Below are 16,597 nucleotides of genomic sequence, written 5' to 3'. Positions count from 1 at the left end.
GACGAATGGCACTTTATAACTCAAAAATTAACCTCAGGGGGGAGTTAAGAACCTCATAGAGAGCTCTCAGCTGTTCAAAAGACCGTAACGTACACTCAGTGCAGACAAACTCATCAGTGCTCAGTCTGAGTACACATGAGGAGAAACACAATGTACGTATGAAAGAAATGTGTGTATTTAAGGAATAAGGAGAAAGGTGTATGTTAAAAGTCATGGCTAATAGAGAAGGTCAAAGATTCCAGTTGAAACTGGACGTGTTTTTTTTTTTGCTAACAGTACCAAAGACCAGCTGAGGGATTCCACATTACATCCAAAACTTGCTGTTCAATTGATCTTAAAGAGGGGGTATTATACTTTCCCGATTTTTAAAACATAAATATAAAGTCACAATGTTGGGTGTCCATACTTCACATATGTAAATTTTTAAACTGGAAGATAAACGTATGTGGCAGAAATCTTGGAATTAGACTGTAAACTGATGAAAACAGTTCATTGGGAATCTCTCCAACATCTTCCCGAGACGAGATTTTGATGGAGTGAACTGATAAGGTCATTGCAATAGGCTCTCCTGACTGGTTCGTCCGTGCTGCCAGCAAAGCGGAACAGACTGTCCCCCACAAGGCTGTCTGTTGTTTTGACTCTGAACAAATTACTTTTAGTTGGGTAGATTTTCTTTTATCCTTTTTAAAGGTAAAATATGTAGAATTTTTGCCCTGAAATGTGTTCCTAAGGTACTAGTCAATGAAGTTACATCCAGCATTTTCCACTCTAAATAAAATGTATATTCAAATCACAGTTTACGTTAAGCCAGAACTAAAAGGCTTACTGTCCAAAGATGTTTTTGCACAGTCAAATGCTGATTATGTGTTTTTTGTGTTGGAGGGGTATTTTTCCCTCTCTTACTGAAGGCTGGCTGGTGAGGGCAGGAGCACTTGACAGTCACGATTGCAGCTTGATAGGCGTCACAGCTGCGGCTAATCTTTGGCAATCAAGATCTGCTTTAAATCTAAACCTAATGATGAACTTTCAGATGCCAGAGTATACTAAGCTTCCAGTGTGGTAACCTGGCTAATCTCCACCTCTGAACCTAGTCAATATTACTACAACAATACAACAACTCAGGATACCATGATGTGTTGAAGAGGTTGTTTTGCATGGATATGAAGAGGGTTTGCGAGGTATGAGATTTTGGCTTGATCTTAGGTGTGCCTAAATGCTTCAGCATTTTGGACAATGCTATACTTCCAACTTTGTGGCAACAGTTTGGGGAAGGCCCTTTTCTATTCCAACATGACTGTGCCCCAGTGCACAAAGCAAGAACTATAAAGACATGGTCTGATGTGAAAAAAACTTGACTGGCCCTGACCTCAACCCCACCGAGGACCTTTGGAATGAACCAGAAAAGAGATTGAGTGCTTGACCTCATAAATGCTCTACAGAATGAATGGGCACAAATTCCTACAGAAACACTCCGAAATCTTGTGGAAAGCCTTCCAATTAAAGGGAGGCTGTTGTAGTAGCTCCATATCAAAGTACATATACTGTATTTTGATTGCACGTAAACTTTTCATCACTGATGTTGAGTAACAGTAGGGAGTCTTCAAAGCCAAATGACATTGACTTTTTTCCATTTTATTTGAACCTTTAAACTTCAGACAAAAGCAACAATTAACATGAGATAAGGCAACAAAAATAAAGCAAAAGAAAAACAGGAAAGAAACAGTGAATAAGATAAAGAAAAGATTAAAGAAACAAAAAGAGAGGAAAAAGTGAAAGAGAAAACAAAGGATGACTGAAATAAAACCATGCCAACAGAGGAACCACCAGGATTGAACATATCTCATCCTCCTGTTTCCTCTGCAGAGGATGCATATCAAAGTACAAGTCTGTTCTTCTCCTCTCATAATGGAGACATAACTTCAAAATAAAAGTCCTCAGAGTCCATTTCAAAGTCTTGCATGGCTTCTCTCCTTGCCTTGTTTATGAGCATCAGGAAATATTCCAAAGAGCCAGAGTCGTCCTGTAAACAGTTCCTCTCTGGCTGAGCGTCTCTTCTCTAAAATATGTCGTGGTGTGTGACTCCAAGGTCTCCAACAGAGATAATTCCATGTTTTTGTGATTGTCAGATCCAGAGGATTCTTCTTCTCTGCTGCTGATGAAATCCACTAACACAAAAAGATACACACGTCTAACATAATTTACCCCCCGAACCCGAGCCACACAGTGGCACAGCAATACAAACCATGAAAATACATCAATATAATCAGAGCCGTTATATCTATAATGGCTTATTATTACTGTTATTATTAAAATAAGAGAGTTTAAAACACAGTCAGGCACATTTACAATGGCTATGGAGCTCATGGGCATCAAACCTCGCAGCGCCCCCTAGCTTTTTGCTTCGAAAGCATCAAAATCCTGGTGTGGGAGAGTGTACAGTAAGTGCCAGTTGAAGGAGGTATATAACACTAGATTTGAAGCCGTCGAGGACACAAGCCTTCCTCTTCCTAATTAAGGAGTTATACAAGAGCGCACACGCTGACCCTGGGAACATGTCGCCATGGCAACAGCTACGACATATAAACAGCCTGAAACTGAGAGCTACACATCACACGCTCCCAAAACACACAGCTCTATCAGTGATTTATAAGCAAACACACGCTCCAAGTTATTACAGTACGGCCAGTGTACACACTGTGCACCTGTCCCTGTGAGTGCAGCACAGTAAATCATGGAGTTAAAGGGTCAGTTCACCCAAATAAGGAGTGTCATTCTCACTGAGTGGATCTGTCTGTGCAAATCACTTGCATTTGCTCAGCTTTAAATGAAGAAAACAAAAACTTAAAGAAATTTAAATGCAACACTTTCCTTCATTAACGTGTGAATTATACACAATCTCTTACCAATAAGACTTAAGAAAAATGTATATCCTCTGTTCCTGGCAACAATAGTTGTATTAGTCTCGAGTGATTTCAGTGAGTGTCGTCCCTTAAAGAAGATTTGCTTTGGCAAGCCAGGCTATAAAGTGCTACAGATGGGTACAATTTCTCTGCGTAATTTAGCAGGTCTTAGATAAAAATTCTATATCGAAAATTATTAATAATTATAATAGTAATAGATTTTATTTATAAGTGCCTTTCTCAACACTAAACAGATAAAAAGAGTACAATACAACAACAAGATAAAAGCAAACACAGTATAAAATAGGACAAAGTAATTAAACAGAGTAGGCTATTCTGAACAGGTGGGTTTTGAGTCTGGATTTGAAGAGAGGGAGAGTCAGTGTTCCGGATGTCTTGTGGGAGTGAGTTCCAGAGTTGTTGAAAGCCTCTGTGTTTGGAACTATCAAGGCTTCGGTTACATATTCTTCCGGCCGTTGGAAGAATTAAGTGGGGTCGGTTTCTCCAATTTATCTTCAGAAAGTTGAAGAAGGTCCATAAAACTGCAGTGTTCAGTAAGGCAGGGAACTCTGGATGGGGAATGATGCAGGCTGCAGGCGTGTGCAAACTGATATCCTTGATAAGAAATGTCCTGAAGTCTGTCACCTGACAGCAATCTATAACCGTGGGGCCCAGTTTCCACACCTACACTGCCAGGTGAGTTGGGATCTCTCCTGCTCATCAGTCTCCTCTTTACTTTCTCTGTTCTTTCTTTCTTCCCGTCAAGTCTCCATCGGTAGAAGTTGTTCCTTTATGTTCTCTGGCTAATAAAAGTATCCACAGGAAATGGTGCGTCATGGCCACTCGGGTCAAAATTGCTGATTTCAGTTTAGTTATACTTAAGTTTGTTGTGTTGTCTCTCTTCAAGCTGCAGCCCAAAACAGCTGATCAGGAGATGATGATACGCTGAGGCAGAGGAGCAGGTAGCTGAAGCTTGCATTGCAACATAGAGCTGAACACAGAGGCTTCCTGGGTAAAAAACTAAAGTACTTCCAAAAATTCTGATAGAGCATACAATTGAGCCAGCATTGTGTTTTGGCTTGTTTTTACCTCAAACTTGCTATATTACAAGGAGCAACTGTACCCATCTGTAGCGCTATATAGCCTAGCTTCCCCAAGCGTGTCCTCTTTGAAAAAACAACGCTCACCTAAATCTCTGGAGGCTAATGCCACTACCACTACGACTACAGAAATACCCCTTTAAAGGGTTACTAGCACTACATTAAATTCCAATTATATCTTGTGTCACATTTGTATGAGATAAACATTTAAACCTTGATACTGCTTTCACAAAAACAAGCAAGATAAGAAGCTTTGTGAAGATCTAATCAAGCATCATACTGTATGCCTACCAAATTCAAGAGAGCCTGGCTGCAGACAAAAGACATCCATACATGCATGTGCACTTGGACTTCACAGCTGTTGATCAGTAAATTGAGAGGAGTCACTGGTGAAAGCGGTTCCTCTTAGTGTTTCCTTAGAGTTAACAGATTTTAAAATTATGGGGCGCAACATTTGTGATCAATTCGGATATTTACCACCAGGAAACAGTGGTTATTACAGATTTTATTCACCTTATTCCTTATAATAACACAGGGCTCATACTTCCTGTTTGTCTTTTGACTTCCGGTGGCTACCATAGGCAGTATGAGTTAGAAGTTTTGTGCAAAAATGATCACATAGTATTTCATTCTAAGGGAGTTTTCTATTAATATATATCTATCAGTTATTATTTGTTCTGTGAGAAGATACCACAATAACTGCCAGAGCAGATTATTGCCGTGGGTTTTGTGGTCGGGGTTAACTATGTTTAAAGTCTGCCAGTTATTTAAATACTTGTATTTTTCCTAGCTAACTGGCTCATGTCTAAATTATCTCACATTACTTAGGAGAATTTGTTCCAATAATTTTGTAGCTAGGACAGGCCTTACAGATGGTGCATGCATTTAAGGATGTCTGATGTCTGCAGCCAGGTGCCTTTTACTAAATTTCATGCATGTAGATGACAGTAAGCTCCATAGGGACCCTTCTGGAAAATTCAAGGTGGATGCCCTTGAGCCATGTCCAAAATTCATCTGCAAAACTACCAAATGTCAAACCTTTTTCCCAGTTTGGTGTTTTGAGGCATTTTAAAGTATCCAGATTTCAAAAAACAAAAAAAATTAATTACGATGAATTCCTTCAGTGACAATGGGTTGTAAGGTTGGAGTTTGAGGCCTTAAAATTTGCAGTAGAAGTTTGAGGCTAAATGCTTTAAAACACTGATTCTCAACTGGTATAGCATCAGGACCCACCACCACTTCTTAAGAAACAAATTGCGACCCAAATTCCTGAAAATGTCCAATCATAACCAAATGCTTTTAATGACAAATGGAGCACTTTGGACTTGAGATTGAGCAAAAATGTGTAACTGAACAAAGCAATTGTCCTTCAAAATAAAAGCACAGCATAGACTTGTTGCTGCACATGTTTTTCTAGGCACATATCAGCGACCCTCAGAAAATGGCTTTAGGGTCCTGACTCACCAGTTGAGAGCCAAAGCTTTAAAAATTTGGGTGAACTGACTCCATTAAGACGCATTCTTAGTGGTGCCTTCAGCATTAAAGGGAAAAATCAGCTTTAAAACATTTCATAAATAAACAGCAAATGACATAAATGCATTAAAATAACATTCTTTGGCATAAAACAGATAAAAATAAGAAGCAGGTACTAAGCACATACTGCATGACAAGGAGGAAAATATGCACAAGGATGTGGTTGGATGGCTGCATTACACACACTTCTTCTTTTCTATTGCGTTGATACAAATGGTGCAGGTGGAATTGTGGCCAACTCTACCAGAGAGTTTGATATGTCTGACTTTAACCGTCATGTAACCAAAGACGTTTAAATGGTTTAAAATGGACTCTATAATGCAGCACTAATAATAGAGCAGCTCTGTCTGTGAAGTCAACTCCTTCTAGAAAAGGTTGGCCTGCAGCACTGCAACGTGCAGTAGCAAACACTGGCCACAGGGAGGAGCTCTTACAGTCACCAGAAACTGTTACATGATTCCTCCCTGAAGGAACCGGAGGTTTCATTACTTCCTTTCCAAGGAACACAGTGAGGAGCTGCACAGGCAGCCGCTTTATGATGGCAGTGTGTGTCTGTTACATATGTGACAAGCTTCTGCTCTTTATGCATTTTAATTTATGACACCATCACTATAGCCACTTTATTAGGTACGACTATTCAACATGGGCTCACTGAAATTTGAAAACAGAGGACATCCTACATTGATTGCTCCCATCTGATTGGCTGATTAGATATCTGTGTTAATAAGCAGTTGAACAGCTATACCTAATGAAGTGGTCAGTAAGTTTATATAGTTATTATATAGCTTTTTATAATTCATGTAGTTATTTAAAGTTATTCTAATAGCTCTATAACTTAATAACTACCTAGGACTGAGTTTATCTGCAGCACAGTGAAAACAAAAGTGATTGTCTTTTGGCAGGATTGTCAGTAAAGATTTTTTTTACAATTAAAATAAAATTATAAACAGCTAAACTTTTATATTTTATAAACGTCATGTCCCACTGCTCTCCCTGTGATTGGCTTCGTGAGCTGGAGGCAGTGATTTTCTGTTTGAACACAGATGCATTATTACACCAGACCCTGAACACTTCCGCGTTTACGGTCACAAACACACAAAAAAAGTTCAGTCCTTTTTGCTGAGGCATCTTACAGAAAAAGATGCAGAAGTGTTTTTTACATCCATGGATTTGCTGATGCATCTGTCCATATGGACCGTCTGATTTAATCGCGTCTGTTCCTCAGATTAAAAAGGCTCAGGAGTTTCATGCAGTCAGATCTGATATAACCAGTTTGTCCATTTTATTCCCGATCTCTCCGGGGACTGGAAGCTCCTCGGATTCATAGTCATCATCAAATGACCTACAAACACAAGAAAACACAAAAAAGTAGAACTAGTTAATTTTTGCTGCATTTACACTATACTTTAACTTTTCTGAATAAGGAAACTAACCACCAGAGATTAAAAATGTAAACAAAACCCTGCAGGAACTCAGCCAACTTTATGTGAGTAGTTGATGGTTTGTTGGTTCTCTGATCTGTGCATTGCAGTGAAATTGTGTTTTTTACATTCACATGGTTAAATGCTCAAAATATTTTCATTTGATTAAGGATGGCCCGGCTAATAGAGTTAGGAAACCACTGATACCCCTCATGGAGCTGTTCATTAGCTGTCTCCTCTGCCACTAGTATCTCATACTCCTCTGCAGCGTATTTATCCCAGTCAGATGGCTCTGGACCTTCACTGTCAATATCCTGCAACAACACAACAAATACAAAGATCAGTGTTTGACACACACTTATGAAAAGAGGAAAGAGGTTTATACACTGTTGCAAGCTGTGTTGCTAACTAATAAACTAGGGAAATATCTCCTCTAACTCTCCCCCTATGCTTCAAAGGTCACGTAAGACACATGTGCGTATCTGCAGCTGTTCAGACAGAGGAAGAGAGAGAAAGTCGAGCATCCCTCCTGTTAGTGTGTGAGGAAGACAGGCGTCTAAAGTTAAATATCAACCTCCCCTATTACTTTTAACAGTTTTTATGCAATTGATGCTGGGAATATTATTCTGCACTCTATAAATTTGGGATCATTACGCATCCATCTGCTTTTGCAGCCTAACCACTGAATGTTGAGCAACACATTTCCAATCATAAATTGTGCTATGCATGAAATGTTCAGCTGATATAAGATCAGGCACTTGCAAAGAGAAAGTGTAAGAAGCAGAGCAGAAGAGCTATAGGGTGCAGATGGCCTAGTGGTGGACCTCTGTGTCCACTGACATATGGTAGGTAATTTGCCCTGGGATTTTACTTTGCAAATTACAAACATGGTTGATTCATAGGATTACAAACACAGACATCCTGCGCAATTATAATTAATTACCAGAGGTCCCTAGGCAATACTACTCCTGTGTGAATAGGGCATAAGACTAATCTTTTTCATGGAAAAAAAGTTCAGTTGTAGTTATTTAAATTAAAGGATTCACACCTTTTGCACTGCAAATGGATCTCTCTGTTCATGGTCCAGGTATTTCTCCAGGTTGAAGAAAGTATCAAAGAAGATGTGAGCCATCCTGCAGCGCTTCAAATCACCAAGGGTTATCTTACCTGGAAAGAGTCAAAAACAACACAAACATCCATGTGTAAAGTTCAGGAAGGGAAGAACAAGGGTGGTATCAGGGTATAGTTCTTTTAAAAGAGAGAGAAAAAAGATGTACAGCTCTTAAATAAGCACAAAAGGTTCGTTCTTGTTCTCACCTTGGCTCTCAGGTTTGACCAAATCCAGCATCTGGCACAGCAGATCCTGAAAGGGCAGAGGCTCAATGCCCATCCTCTCCATCCTCTCACACTGTTCCTCATAGAAATACTCCAGCTCAAACATGGACAGAACCCCATCACCGTCTGTATCCATGCAGCGGAACCAGTACTCTATACTGTAATAAGAAAAACGTAAATGAATATGCCCATTCAGAGAGAAAAAATGCTCAAAGAGCAGCTCAATCCAAAGTGACTGATTGTTACCTGGTGGGGTTTTTCTTGTCTTCTTCTGAAATCAGGAACCAGACGAACTCGGCGTAGCTCATCCTACCTTCTCTCTGCACCGCGTTACCCCTGCAGAGAAAAACAACAACCTTTCACATTCAACCTCGCCATCGTGGTGACGAAATCAGCCCCTCTGTGCCTGTTTTTGTGTGTGTTTCCACTTACCGAGTCACGGCCCCCGAAAACAGTCTCTCGATGATTCTGTTAGAGGACACTGTCAGGAGAAAAATATAAGCAAATGTGATTTGGTTGAAAGTCAGAGACAAACGAGCACTGTTGCAAAACATACAGTATAGTCGCTTGCGTAAATGCTGAGTCAGCACATTTAATTCAGTTAAGAGGTCATGTAATTCATCTCACATCAGACTGCATCAAAGCTGAGGACAAACAAGTTGTTGTTTTGCACAAGCTGGTGGGGGCCAAAAAACAACAATAACAGAAACAAGTGGATGAGCCAGAGACAGTCTGCTTCTGATTCTTTACTGGCATCCAATCAGGATTAAAAGAATAAGGCATATAAAGTCCAACTTATTTAACATATTCATCTTGACAGCAGTATCATATCTTTCTCATGAATGGTTTGGTTTTAATTTAGAAATAATTCCTGCATTGCCTGAAGCCCAAATCGCTCATGTAAATTTTTTTTTATCAGCCTCAAAGTTCTAGTCCAGATTCATCTGAGGTAAATAAGCCTATTCGTCTTTGAGTTGTTCATACCATGATCATTATATCTCCCTAAGTCTTTCGGGTCAATGTACAGGTCGTGGTCGGTGTCCAGCTCCCAGAACTTGCAGTAGATGACGTAGAAGTGTTCGTAGGAGAAGTAGTCAGTGATCTGGTTGATGTCGTCCTCCTCCTCCAGCAGAGCCAGAGTCTGTAAGAAATTGCTCCTGCGCAGCTCCGTCATGGTGATACGACCCGTCCACGAACGGTTCACGATGTAGAATATCCTCTGGATTACCTGGAAAAACAGCAACCATATTATTCTGATTAACAGGACTGAATACATTGAACCAAAGGGAGGCACTCCAACTTGAGATCATAAATATCAAACAGATTCAACATTTAGACTCAGAAATCCTGTTGCATTGTGGGAACACCCGAGGCAGCATAGCAGGCATGAGCAGGATTATTACAGTGCTTATAAAAAGTATTCACCTCCCGGGATGGTTTACCCTTTCACTGATTTCATCAAATCAATCATGGTAAAAATAATATGGCTTTATTTGACACAAAAACACAACAACAAAAAACCCTCTTTAATATCAAAGTGAAAACAGAACAAAGAGAAGACCAACTGATATTGTAAATGCACAAATATTTTCTTCCCATTTCAAATGTAAGAGATACAAGTCAGCCTACAGTAGAAACAGGGAGGTCCAGGCTCTCTGTCCCTGAAACACAACACTGAGTCTTAGCAAAGAGCAGATTAGCACCCATTTCCTGGTACATGGACCTCCCAGTGCTTCTAATGTCTCATACAGTAAGGGGTCAGCTGGTCTAAACTAAAGGAAGTGTCTTGATATGGGCATGTGGAGGGTCAGGGGGCCTCTGCTGCTGCGGGGGGCATCTGTGTTTCCGTGACGTCAGTGCCACAGCAGAGCGCTCACTTCTAAGCATCTCTGAACTTCTACTCAGCAAATACTCGATTTTCTGGAGCACGTGTTGCAGCTGTCCCGATCCACATCCTCGCTCAGCCACACAGGCTGCTGCTAATGTTACCGGCGCTTTTCTGCTGACGGAGGAGGGAGAGGATGAAGTCCATCCATATTTAATGCCCATGTTTAACACAGAGATGTTTTAAATAGTAGAATTAGGTATAGAAATTACAGTAATGAGATATACTCTGTTTTTATGTGTTCATTTAGGGTTGAAGTGAGTATCAGTACAAAGTATTATAAGTGGGGCTGTAAGAGGATTAAAATATCTTTTAAAACGAATTTCAGCGTCAAAGAAATTGTTACACTCGGGATGTAAGAGGCAAAATTGCAACCTAAGTAAAAAAAAAAAAAAACTATAAAAATAAAACACACTGATACATTTTTCAACTAATTTTGCATATTTTTTAATCAAGTTCAGACATGATTATGAGTTTCAAATATAAAGTGCTTTTTGAGAATTTAACTCTTTAAATGCTAGTTAATTTGCAATTTCTATAATGTTAAACAAAGTCTTATAAACTAAATGCAAACTGAATTTTCTTGAATGGGATTATTACAGCTTATATTTCCTTTTATAATGAGCAATAACTTTATTTATTATGCTTTTGATGCTTTCTTTTTTTTTTTAATAAATTGTTACTCTTAGGGTGCTAGTGGCCAAAATGGATGCCTTAGATGAATAGCAACAAAAAAATCCCTATACATAAAAAAAAAATCCCCCAAAATTTTTGCATTATTTTTTTCTATCAAGATCAGACCTCATCATAGATATCAAACACTGATAATAAATTGGGATTCAACCCAGTTTGAGTGAAAAAAAAACCCCACACCCTTAAAAAATGAAACATTTTTCATAAACTAAATACAAACTGGACTTTCTTGGAGGGGATTATCACAGCCTTCAATATATAAATCATGGTAATTTATGCATTTTTTAAATTTTAGATTTTACTGAATCATTACACTATGGATGCTGTGGCCAAAAATGGACACCTTACATAATAAAAAAAAAACACTTATTTAACAAAATGTTTACACTTTTCAGCATTCATCTTCATAGCAAGATCAGAATTGATATTAACTATAAAATATTGATTGTTTGTTAGGAATTTGACACTTTAAATGCCAGTTCAAGTGCAAAAACAAAAACAAAAAAATGAAATACTTTTCACATACAACCGGAGTGTCTAAACTTTTTCTACTGAGAGCCACATACAGAAAATCTTAAGGATGGCAGGGCCACTTTTATATACCTCATCTTTATAATATTGAAGTCTACTCTAACTTAGGTAAAGATGTGCTTAGTGGTTGGAAATGCTAAAATGGCTAATTAATGGCTGACAATGCAAATAGCTATTCATTTAAAGGATCTTGAAAAAGGCCTATCAGATTTCAGCTAAGCCCAGGCTGACCCTGGCTATCACTGGATCTGCCTTGGTCAAAATAAGAATGGTGCTCAGTGTTGTCTCACTTTAAGTCCTAAAAAAACACACATTAATAAATTGTCCTGTCAAAATGTTTGTTTACAGAATTAGCACAGTAGCACAGCTTATAGTGCTGAGACTAAAATATACACTAATCCAAATAAAGTCATACCATATTCACAAATGTAATCTTTTTCTGTGTTTTCTTATTGACAGATGAGTATAGATTTTGTTACTGTCCCGGACGAGCCTCCAAGGTGACACAAAACTATACTTGTCAATAAGAGAACAGATAAAATATACACTACAGTTAAGCAAGAGCATTATGGTCTAGTGTGAGCCATTTTCCACTCATGTTATAGAATTTGCTGTGGGCCAATTAAAAGAGGGCCAAGGGTCGCATTTGGCCCCTGGCAGGTCACATCAAAACTGCAGCTCTGGGAGGCTATTCTGACATCTTGCAAAAAAATTCAAGCAGAAACTCTCCAAAAACTCACAAGTTCAATGGATGCAAGTATTGTGAAGGTGATACCAAAAAAGAGGTCCTATGTTAACACAGAACTTGGCCTGTTAAGATGTTTTTGATTGAAATAGCTTTTGATTTTAGTAAATATGACATCCTAATGTTGCAAATTCAACAAATGACCATTTTCAGTTTTTTACGACCTATGAAATCTTTTAACACTCTGTTGTGCTTAATAATGTGGAACAGTGCATTTTGAGGTTTTTATTTAAAAAAAAAATGATGGTTATCATTATGAAGTTTGTTCAGAAACATTTGAATTATGCTCTAAAGGCTGATGACTTGAAAAATATTCTGACTGTTATTTGCATTAATATTTAGCAAAATAAGAGAAAAATGTCATTTGCTTAATAATGTGGAAAGCGGTGAAATGCAAATGCAGCGTGAATCAATAGTTATTAGTTAAGTGGGTACCAAAAAATAAGACATTATGAGACCAAAACAGTTTATATTACTAAGCTGTAAACATGTCTATTTCTACTGTAAAATCTGGCATTTTATTATAGGACCTAACAGAGACTCCTCAGCTTTTGAAGCCAGCCTCCAGTGGACACCCAGAGAACTGCAGTTTTTTTAACTTCAGGATTTACGTCATTTTTCAACACTGGAAGTTGCAGCTTGCTTGACACTTAACAGAAGTTATTTTATTTTTCAACTTAAATAATAAAAGGCAAAGAATAGCAGTAAGATAACAATGCATGACAATTACCGTTGTTATGTAGCGGGAATGAAACTCAGGTGCATCCTTCAGAAAGGTGAGCCCAGGGTGAGTATCCACTATGTCCTAATAAGACAAACAGGGAGAAATAAAGAGAGATAAATATAATTAGACATGTTAACAGTCACATATAAGACTAAGTGAAGACTGATGTTGATAAATGTACCTGCAGTAGAGGAATAAAGTCTTCCTGCTCCAAGTAGTTACAACTGGGTTTGGCTAACAGGTAGATAAACCTTGATGCATCATCATGACAGCTGTGTAACAACCTGCAGGAGGGAAGAGATCAGAAAGATGACACAGGAATATTACAACCCAAACTTCAAAAAAGCTGGGGCACTGTCCAAATAAGATAAAATCAAATCTCATGAACCCATGATTTATTCAAAGGAGAAGAACATATCAGATTTTGAAACTGAGACATTCTACCATTTCATGAAAAATATTAGCTCATTTTGAACTTGATGGCAGTAACACATTTCAAAAAAGTTGGGACAGGGCCATGTTTACCATTTTGTAGTATCCCTTCTCCTTTTAACAACACTTTTCTATTGGTGAAAGGTCTGGACTGCAGGCAGGCCAGTTCAGCACCCAGACTCTGCTTGATGTTGTGATGTGCCTTAACTGAAAAAGACATTGTTGCTCTAAAACCTCCAACATTGATAGAGCCTTTCTAGAAGTGTAAGCTGCCCACGCCATACTAGGCACTAATGCAACCCCATACCATCAGAGATGCAGTCTCTCTCTTCTCTTTAGTCTGCAGGACTCTGTGTCCATGGTTTCCAAAACAAATTTCAAATTTTGATTCATCTGACCACAGAACAGTTTTCCATTTTGCCTCAGTCCACTTTAAATAAACTAACAGTCATGTTGCTGACCTTTTGCTAATTAAACTTATCTGCAAAATGCCCCAGCACCTGTTTTTCATTAGTACCACTTACTTTCAAGCCTTTTGTTGCCCTGTCCTTACTTTTTTGGGATGCTCGCTCAAACTCAAAACAAAACAGGCTAATATTTTTTTTCTTGAAATGGTAAAATGTTTAAATTTCAACATCTACTATGTTGTCTATGTTCTGTTGTAAATAAAATATGGGTTTGTGAGATTTGCATCACTACATTCTGTTTTTATTTACATTTTACAGAGCGCCCCAACTTTTCTTGAATAAGGTTCTTTATTAAACTAACAATAGATTTGGCTTTATTACTGTAAGACACTGATGAATTTTAGGTTGGCCTTACTTCCTCCAGGTAGCGATGAAGGAGTGAACAGAGACGAAGCCCGTCCTCTCACCACCTGCTGAGTAGAACATTGGAGCTTTCCAGTAAAGAGGACACCCACATGCCTGCAGGAAACACAACAAACACTGTCATGACCTTAAAAAGCAACCATGTACTACACCTCTGTGTTTGTTTCCTAGAATCAGAGATTCGAAGAAAAAAGAGGTGTCAAAGAAACTGGAAGTATCAACTGATTACTGGGAAAGATGTTACCAGAGAAGATCTAGGATCAAATCAATGTCATATCACATATTTAATCTAACATAGGAAGAAATTTACTCATATTTTTTCATGCTTTAAGATGTTTTAAGTTTAATGATGAAAGAAACTGAAAAACAGAGGTACATTCTGAACATTCACACCCCTGGCGCTGAATAACTCACCTTTGCGATCTTCCCCATCTCATAAATGTCCGCCTTCTCCTCCTCGAATTCAGTGAATGCGGTCTCAATGGCAGCGATGGCAGCGTCGTGGTTGGCGCCTGGGCCCATGGAAGGGAGCCCACGGGGGTAGTAGAACCTGGGAATGTTGATGGCCGGAGGAGGAGGAGGAGGGGTGACTATTACCGGAGCTGGCGGAGGGCTGGGTGAACGTGGGACAGGGGGTGCAGGTGTGGCTGTGGGCAGAGCAGGGGCGGGCGGAGGCGTGCCGGGTTTCTTCTCTGGTTTGGACTGAACCTGGAGGAGAGAAAAGAGAATGAAAACAGAGAAGGCGGTGGCGATTTTACATACTAAACTTTATTCTTGTAGCCTGATTTTATTTTAATCAAAGGTTTTGTGACTCATGTTCAATCTTAGCTGGCAGCACCCTTATGAATGCATGATTTTGACCTGTTCAAAAAGCACAAATGACCTCTTTTCATCACCTAAGTGTTTTTCTATTAAATAACTACTAAAAAAGTGAAATACTTTCCCCTGAACTGCAGACAAGACACAACAGGACTTTAAGAGGATAAAGGACCTGTGTAAGAAACTTCCAGTGAGTCATAAACATATCAACAATGACAACAGCAATAAAAAAACCACAATGACAAACTTGTTTTACAATCAGTCATTCAGTCACTTGGGCAATTTACAAGGAAATCAGACCCTAGATTTATTTAGACTGTCTGGAAGGAAAACCTACCCCCAGCCACCACAGGCTTAAACAGTTTAACATTTTTTAGTCTTAGAAGTGATGATTGAGTGACTTTTTTTTCTAATATAAGGTGTTAAATAGTTCCTACATAATCCGGATTAAGAAGAAACAATGAACGAACACAAGCTGTTTGTGTGAACTACATGTAGAAAAACCATAAAATTCATAATAAAAGCCCATCCCAATTTATGGCCTAGTCCCTTTTACTAGGATGGTGTTGCTGCAGGTTTTGACAAATAAAGGCAGGTCTCATTTACAGTGCTGCATGCTTATTAAGCTGTGCAGCAGGTTGGCTCTTGCAAAGCAGGATCAAATTAATGATTTGTAATTGCATTTTTTAAATCAATATCCTAATTTTGTAAACTCTCTCTCTCCAATGCAAGGTCACGATTTTATGGTGTCTCATAAGAATGTGGTTGAAAAGACAAATTTGCAAAGGTTTCCAGAGCCTTCATTCTCTCACTCTGGTTTGATACACACAACCAAATTCACGGGGAAGACTGCTGACTTGATAAATGTTCAGAGGACAATCACTGTCCACCTCCACTGGGAGTAATCCACAGAAGGTCAGTGCTGAAAGAGCAGGCTGTTCTTAGAGGCCGTATCAAAGCATATTCATGGAAAGTTGAATGGTAAGAAAAAGAACACAAGTGACAGGGATGAGCTCAGCTGTCAGAGGATTGTAAAACAAAGCAGATTCAAAAACTTAGGGGCGCATTGAAGTGGCTGTTAATATTTATTTATGCACAATAACCTACCCAGTGCTTTATAGACCAAGCCAAGTCTGGATTGGGTCACAATAGGCCATTTTTTCCCCGAAAGGCTTCATATTGTTCATCTGGACTTCAAAACTGTTTTGTAATGCAAGATAGTGGAATTTAAAACGTAATCAAAACACTTTTAGTTGTAATTAACTGTTGTATTTCAGCAATGAACTGGGTTTTTAAAAAGTCAAGCACATAACCTGAGATCAGGTAGGCCATGGAGTCAAGCGCTGCAATAATCAAGATGAGCACTCATCAGCTGACAGCCTGCTGATTTGCTCTAAGCACCATATTTTCTAATCTCTCTCATGCTGCCTTATTTAAACTGCTTTTGCTTGCAATGCTCTGCCACTCGCTCTGCAAGCTGCCTTGTAACCCTCCTCCACCCCAGCTCCTCCATCACTCTGCTTCTGACTTTTAGTGTCATTCTGTTGTCACCGATGCCTGCTTTGCTCTGGAATTTGCTGCTTCTCTCCCTGCTTTAGGCTTTCCTTATTGGCATAGGAAGAGCAGGAATGAGTGCTGTTCCTGCTTAA

At 39.0% G+C, this 16,597-nt stretch overlaps 1 protein-coding gene across 5 annotated transcripts in view; it reads right to left on the bottom strand.

Moving 5' to 3' along the window:
- Positions 1 to 5,066: 5,066 nt before the first annotated feature.
- ppp2r3a (protein phosphatase 2, regulatory subunit B'', alpha) overlaps positions 5,067 to 16,597 on the bottom strand; it is a 98,925-nt gene continuing 87,394 nt past the window's right edge. For all 5 annotated transcript variants that reach the window (XM_041812374.1, XM_041812372.1, XM_041812373.1 and 2 more), the window contains 11 exons: positions 14,544 to 14,837; positions 14,122 to 14,225; positions 13,049 to 13,151; positions 12,874 to 12,948; positions 9,274 to 9,517; positions 8,722 to 8,770; positions 8,536 to 8,625; positions 8,272 to 8,447; positions 8,003 to 8,121; positions 7,162 to 7,268; positions 5,067 to 6,875 (listed from right to left, as the gene is read on the bottom strand). In XM_041812374.1, coding sequence (XP_041668308.1) covers positions 6,779 to 6,875; positions 7,162 to 7,268; positions 8,003 to 8,121; positions 8,272 to 8,447; positions 8,536 to 8,625; positions 8,722 to 8,770; positions 9,274 to 9,517; positions 12,874 to 12,948; positions 13,049 to 13,151; positions 14,122 to 14,225; positions 14,544 to 14,837 — 1,458 coding nt within the window. In that variant the 3' untranslated portion in view covers positions 5,067 to 6,778. The remainder of the gene's footprint in view (positions 6,876 to 7,161; positions 7,269 to 8,002; positions 8,122 to 8,271; positions 8,448 to 8,535; positions 8,626 to 8,721; positions 8,771 to 9,273; positions 9,518 to 12,873; positions 12,949 to 13,048; positions 13,152 to 14,121; positions 14,226 to 14,543; positions 14,838 to 16,597) is intronic.

Source organism: Cheilinus undulatus, linkage group 18, assembly GCF_018320785.1.
Source record: "Cheilinus undulatus linkage group 18, ASM1832078v1, whole genome shotgun sequence".
Classification (NCBI taxonomy): domain Eukaryota; kingdom Metazoa; phylum Chordata; class Actinopteri; order Labriformes; family Labridae; genus Cheilinus; species Cheilinus undulatus.
This window is presented reverse-complemented; position numbering and strand designations above follow the sequence as displayed.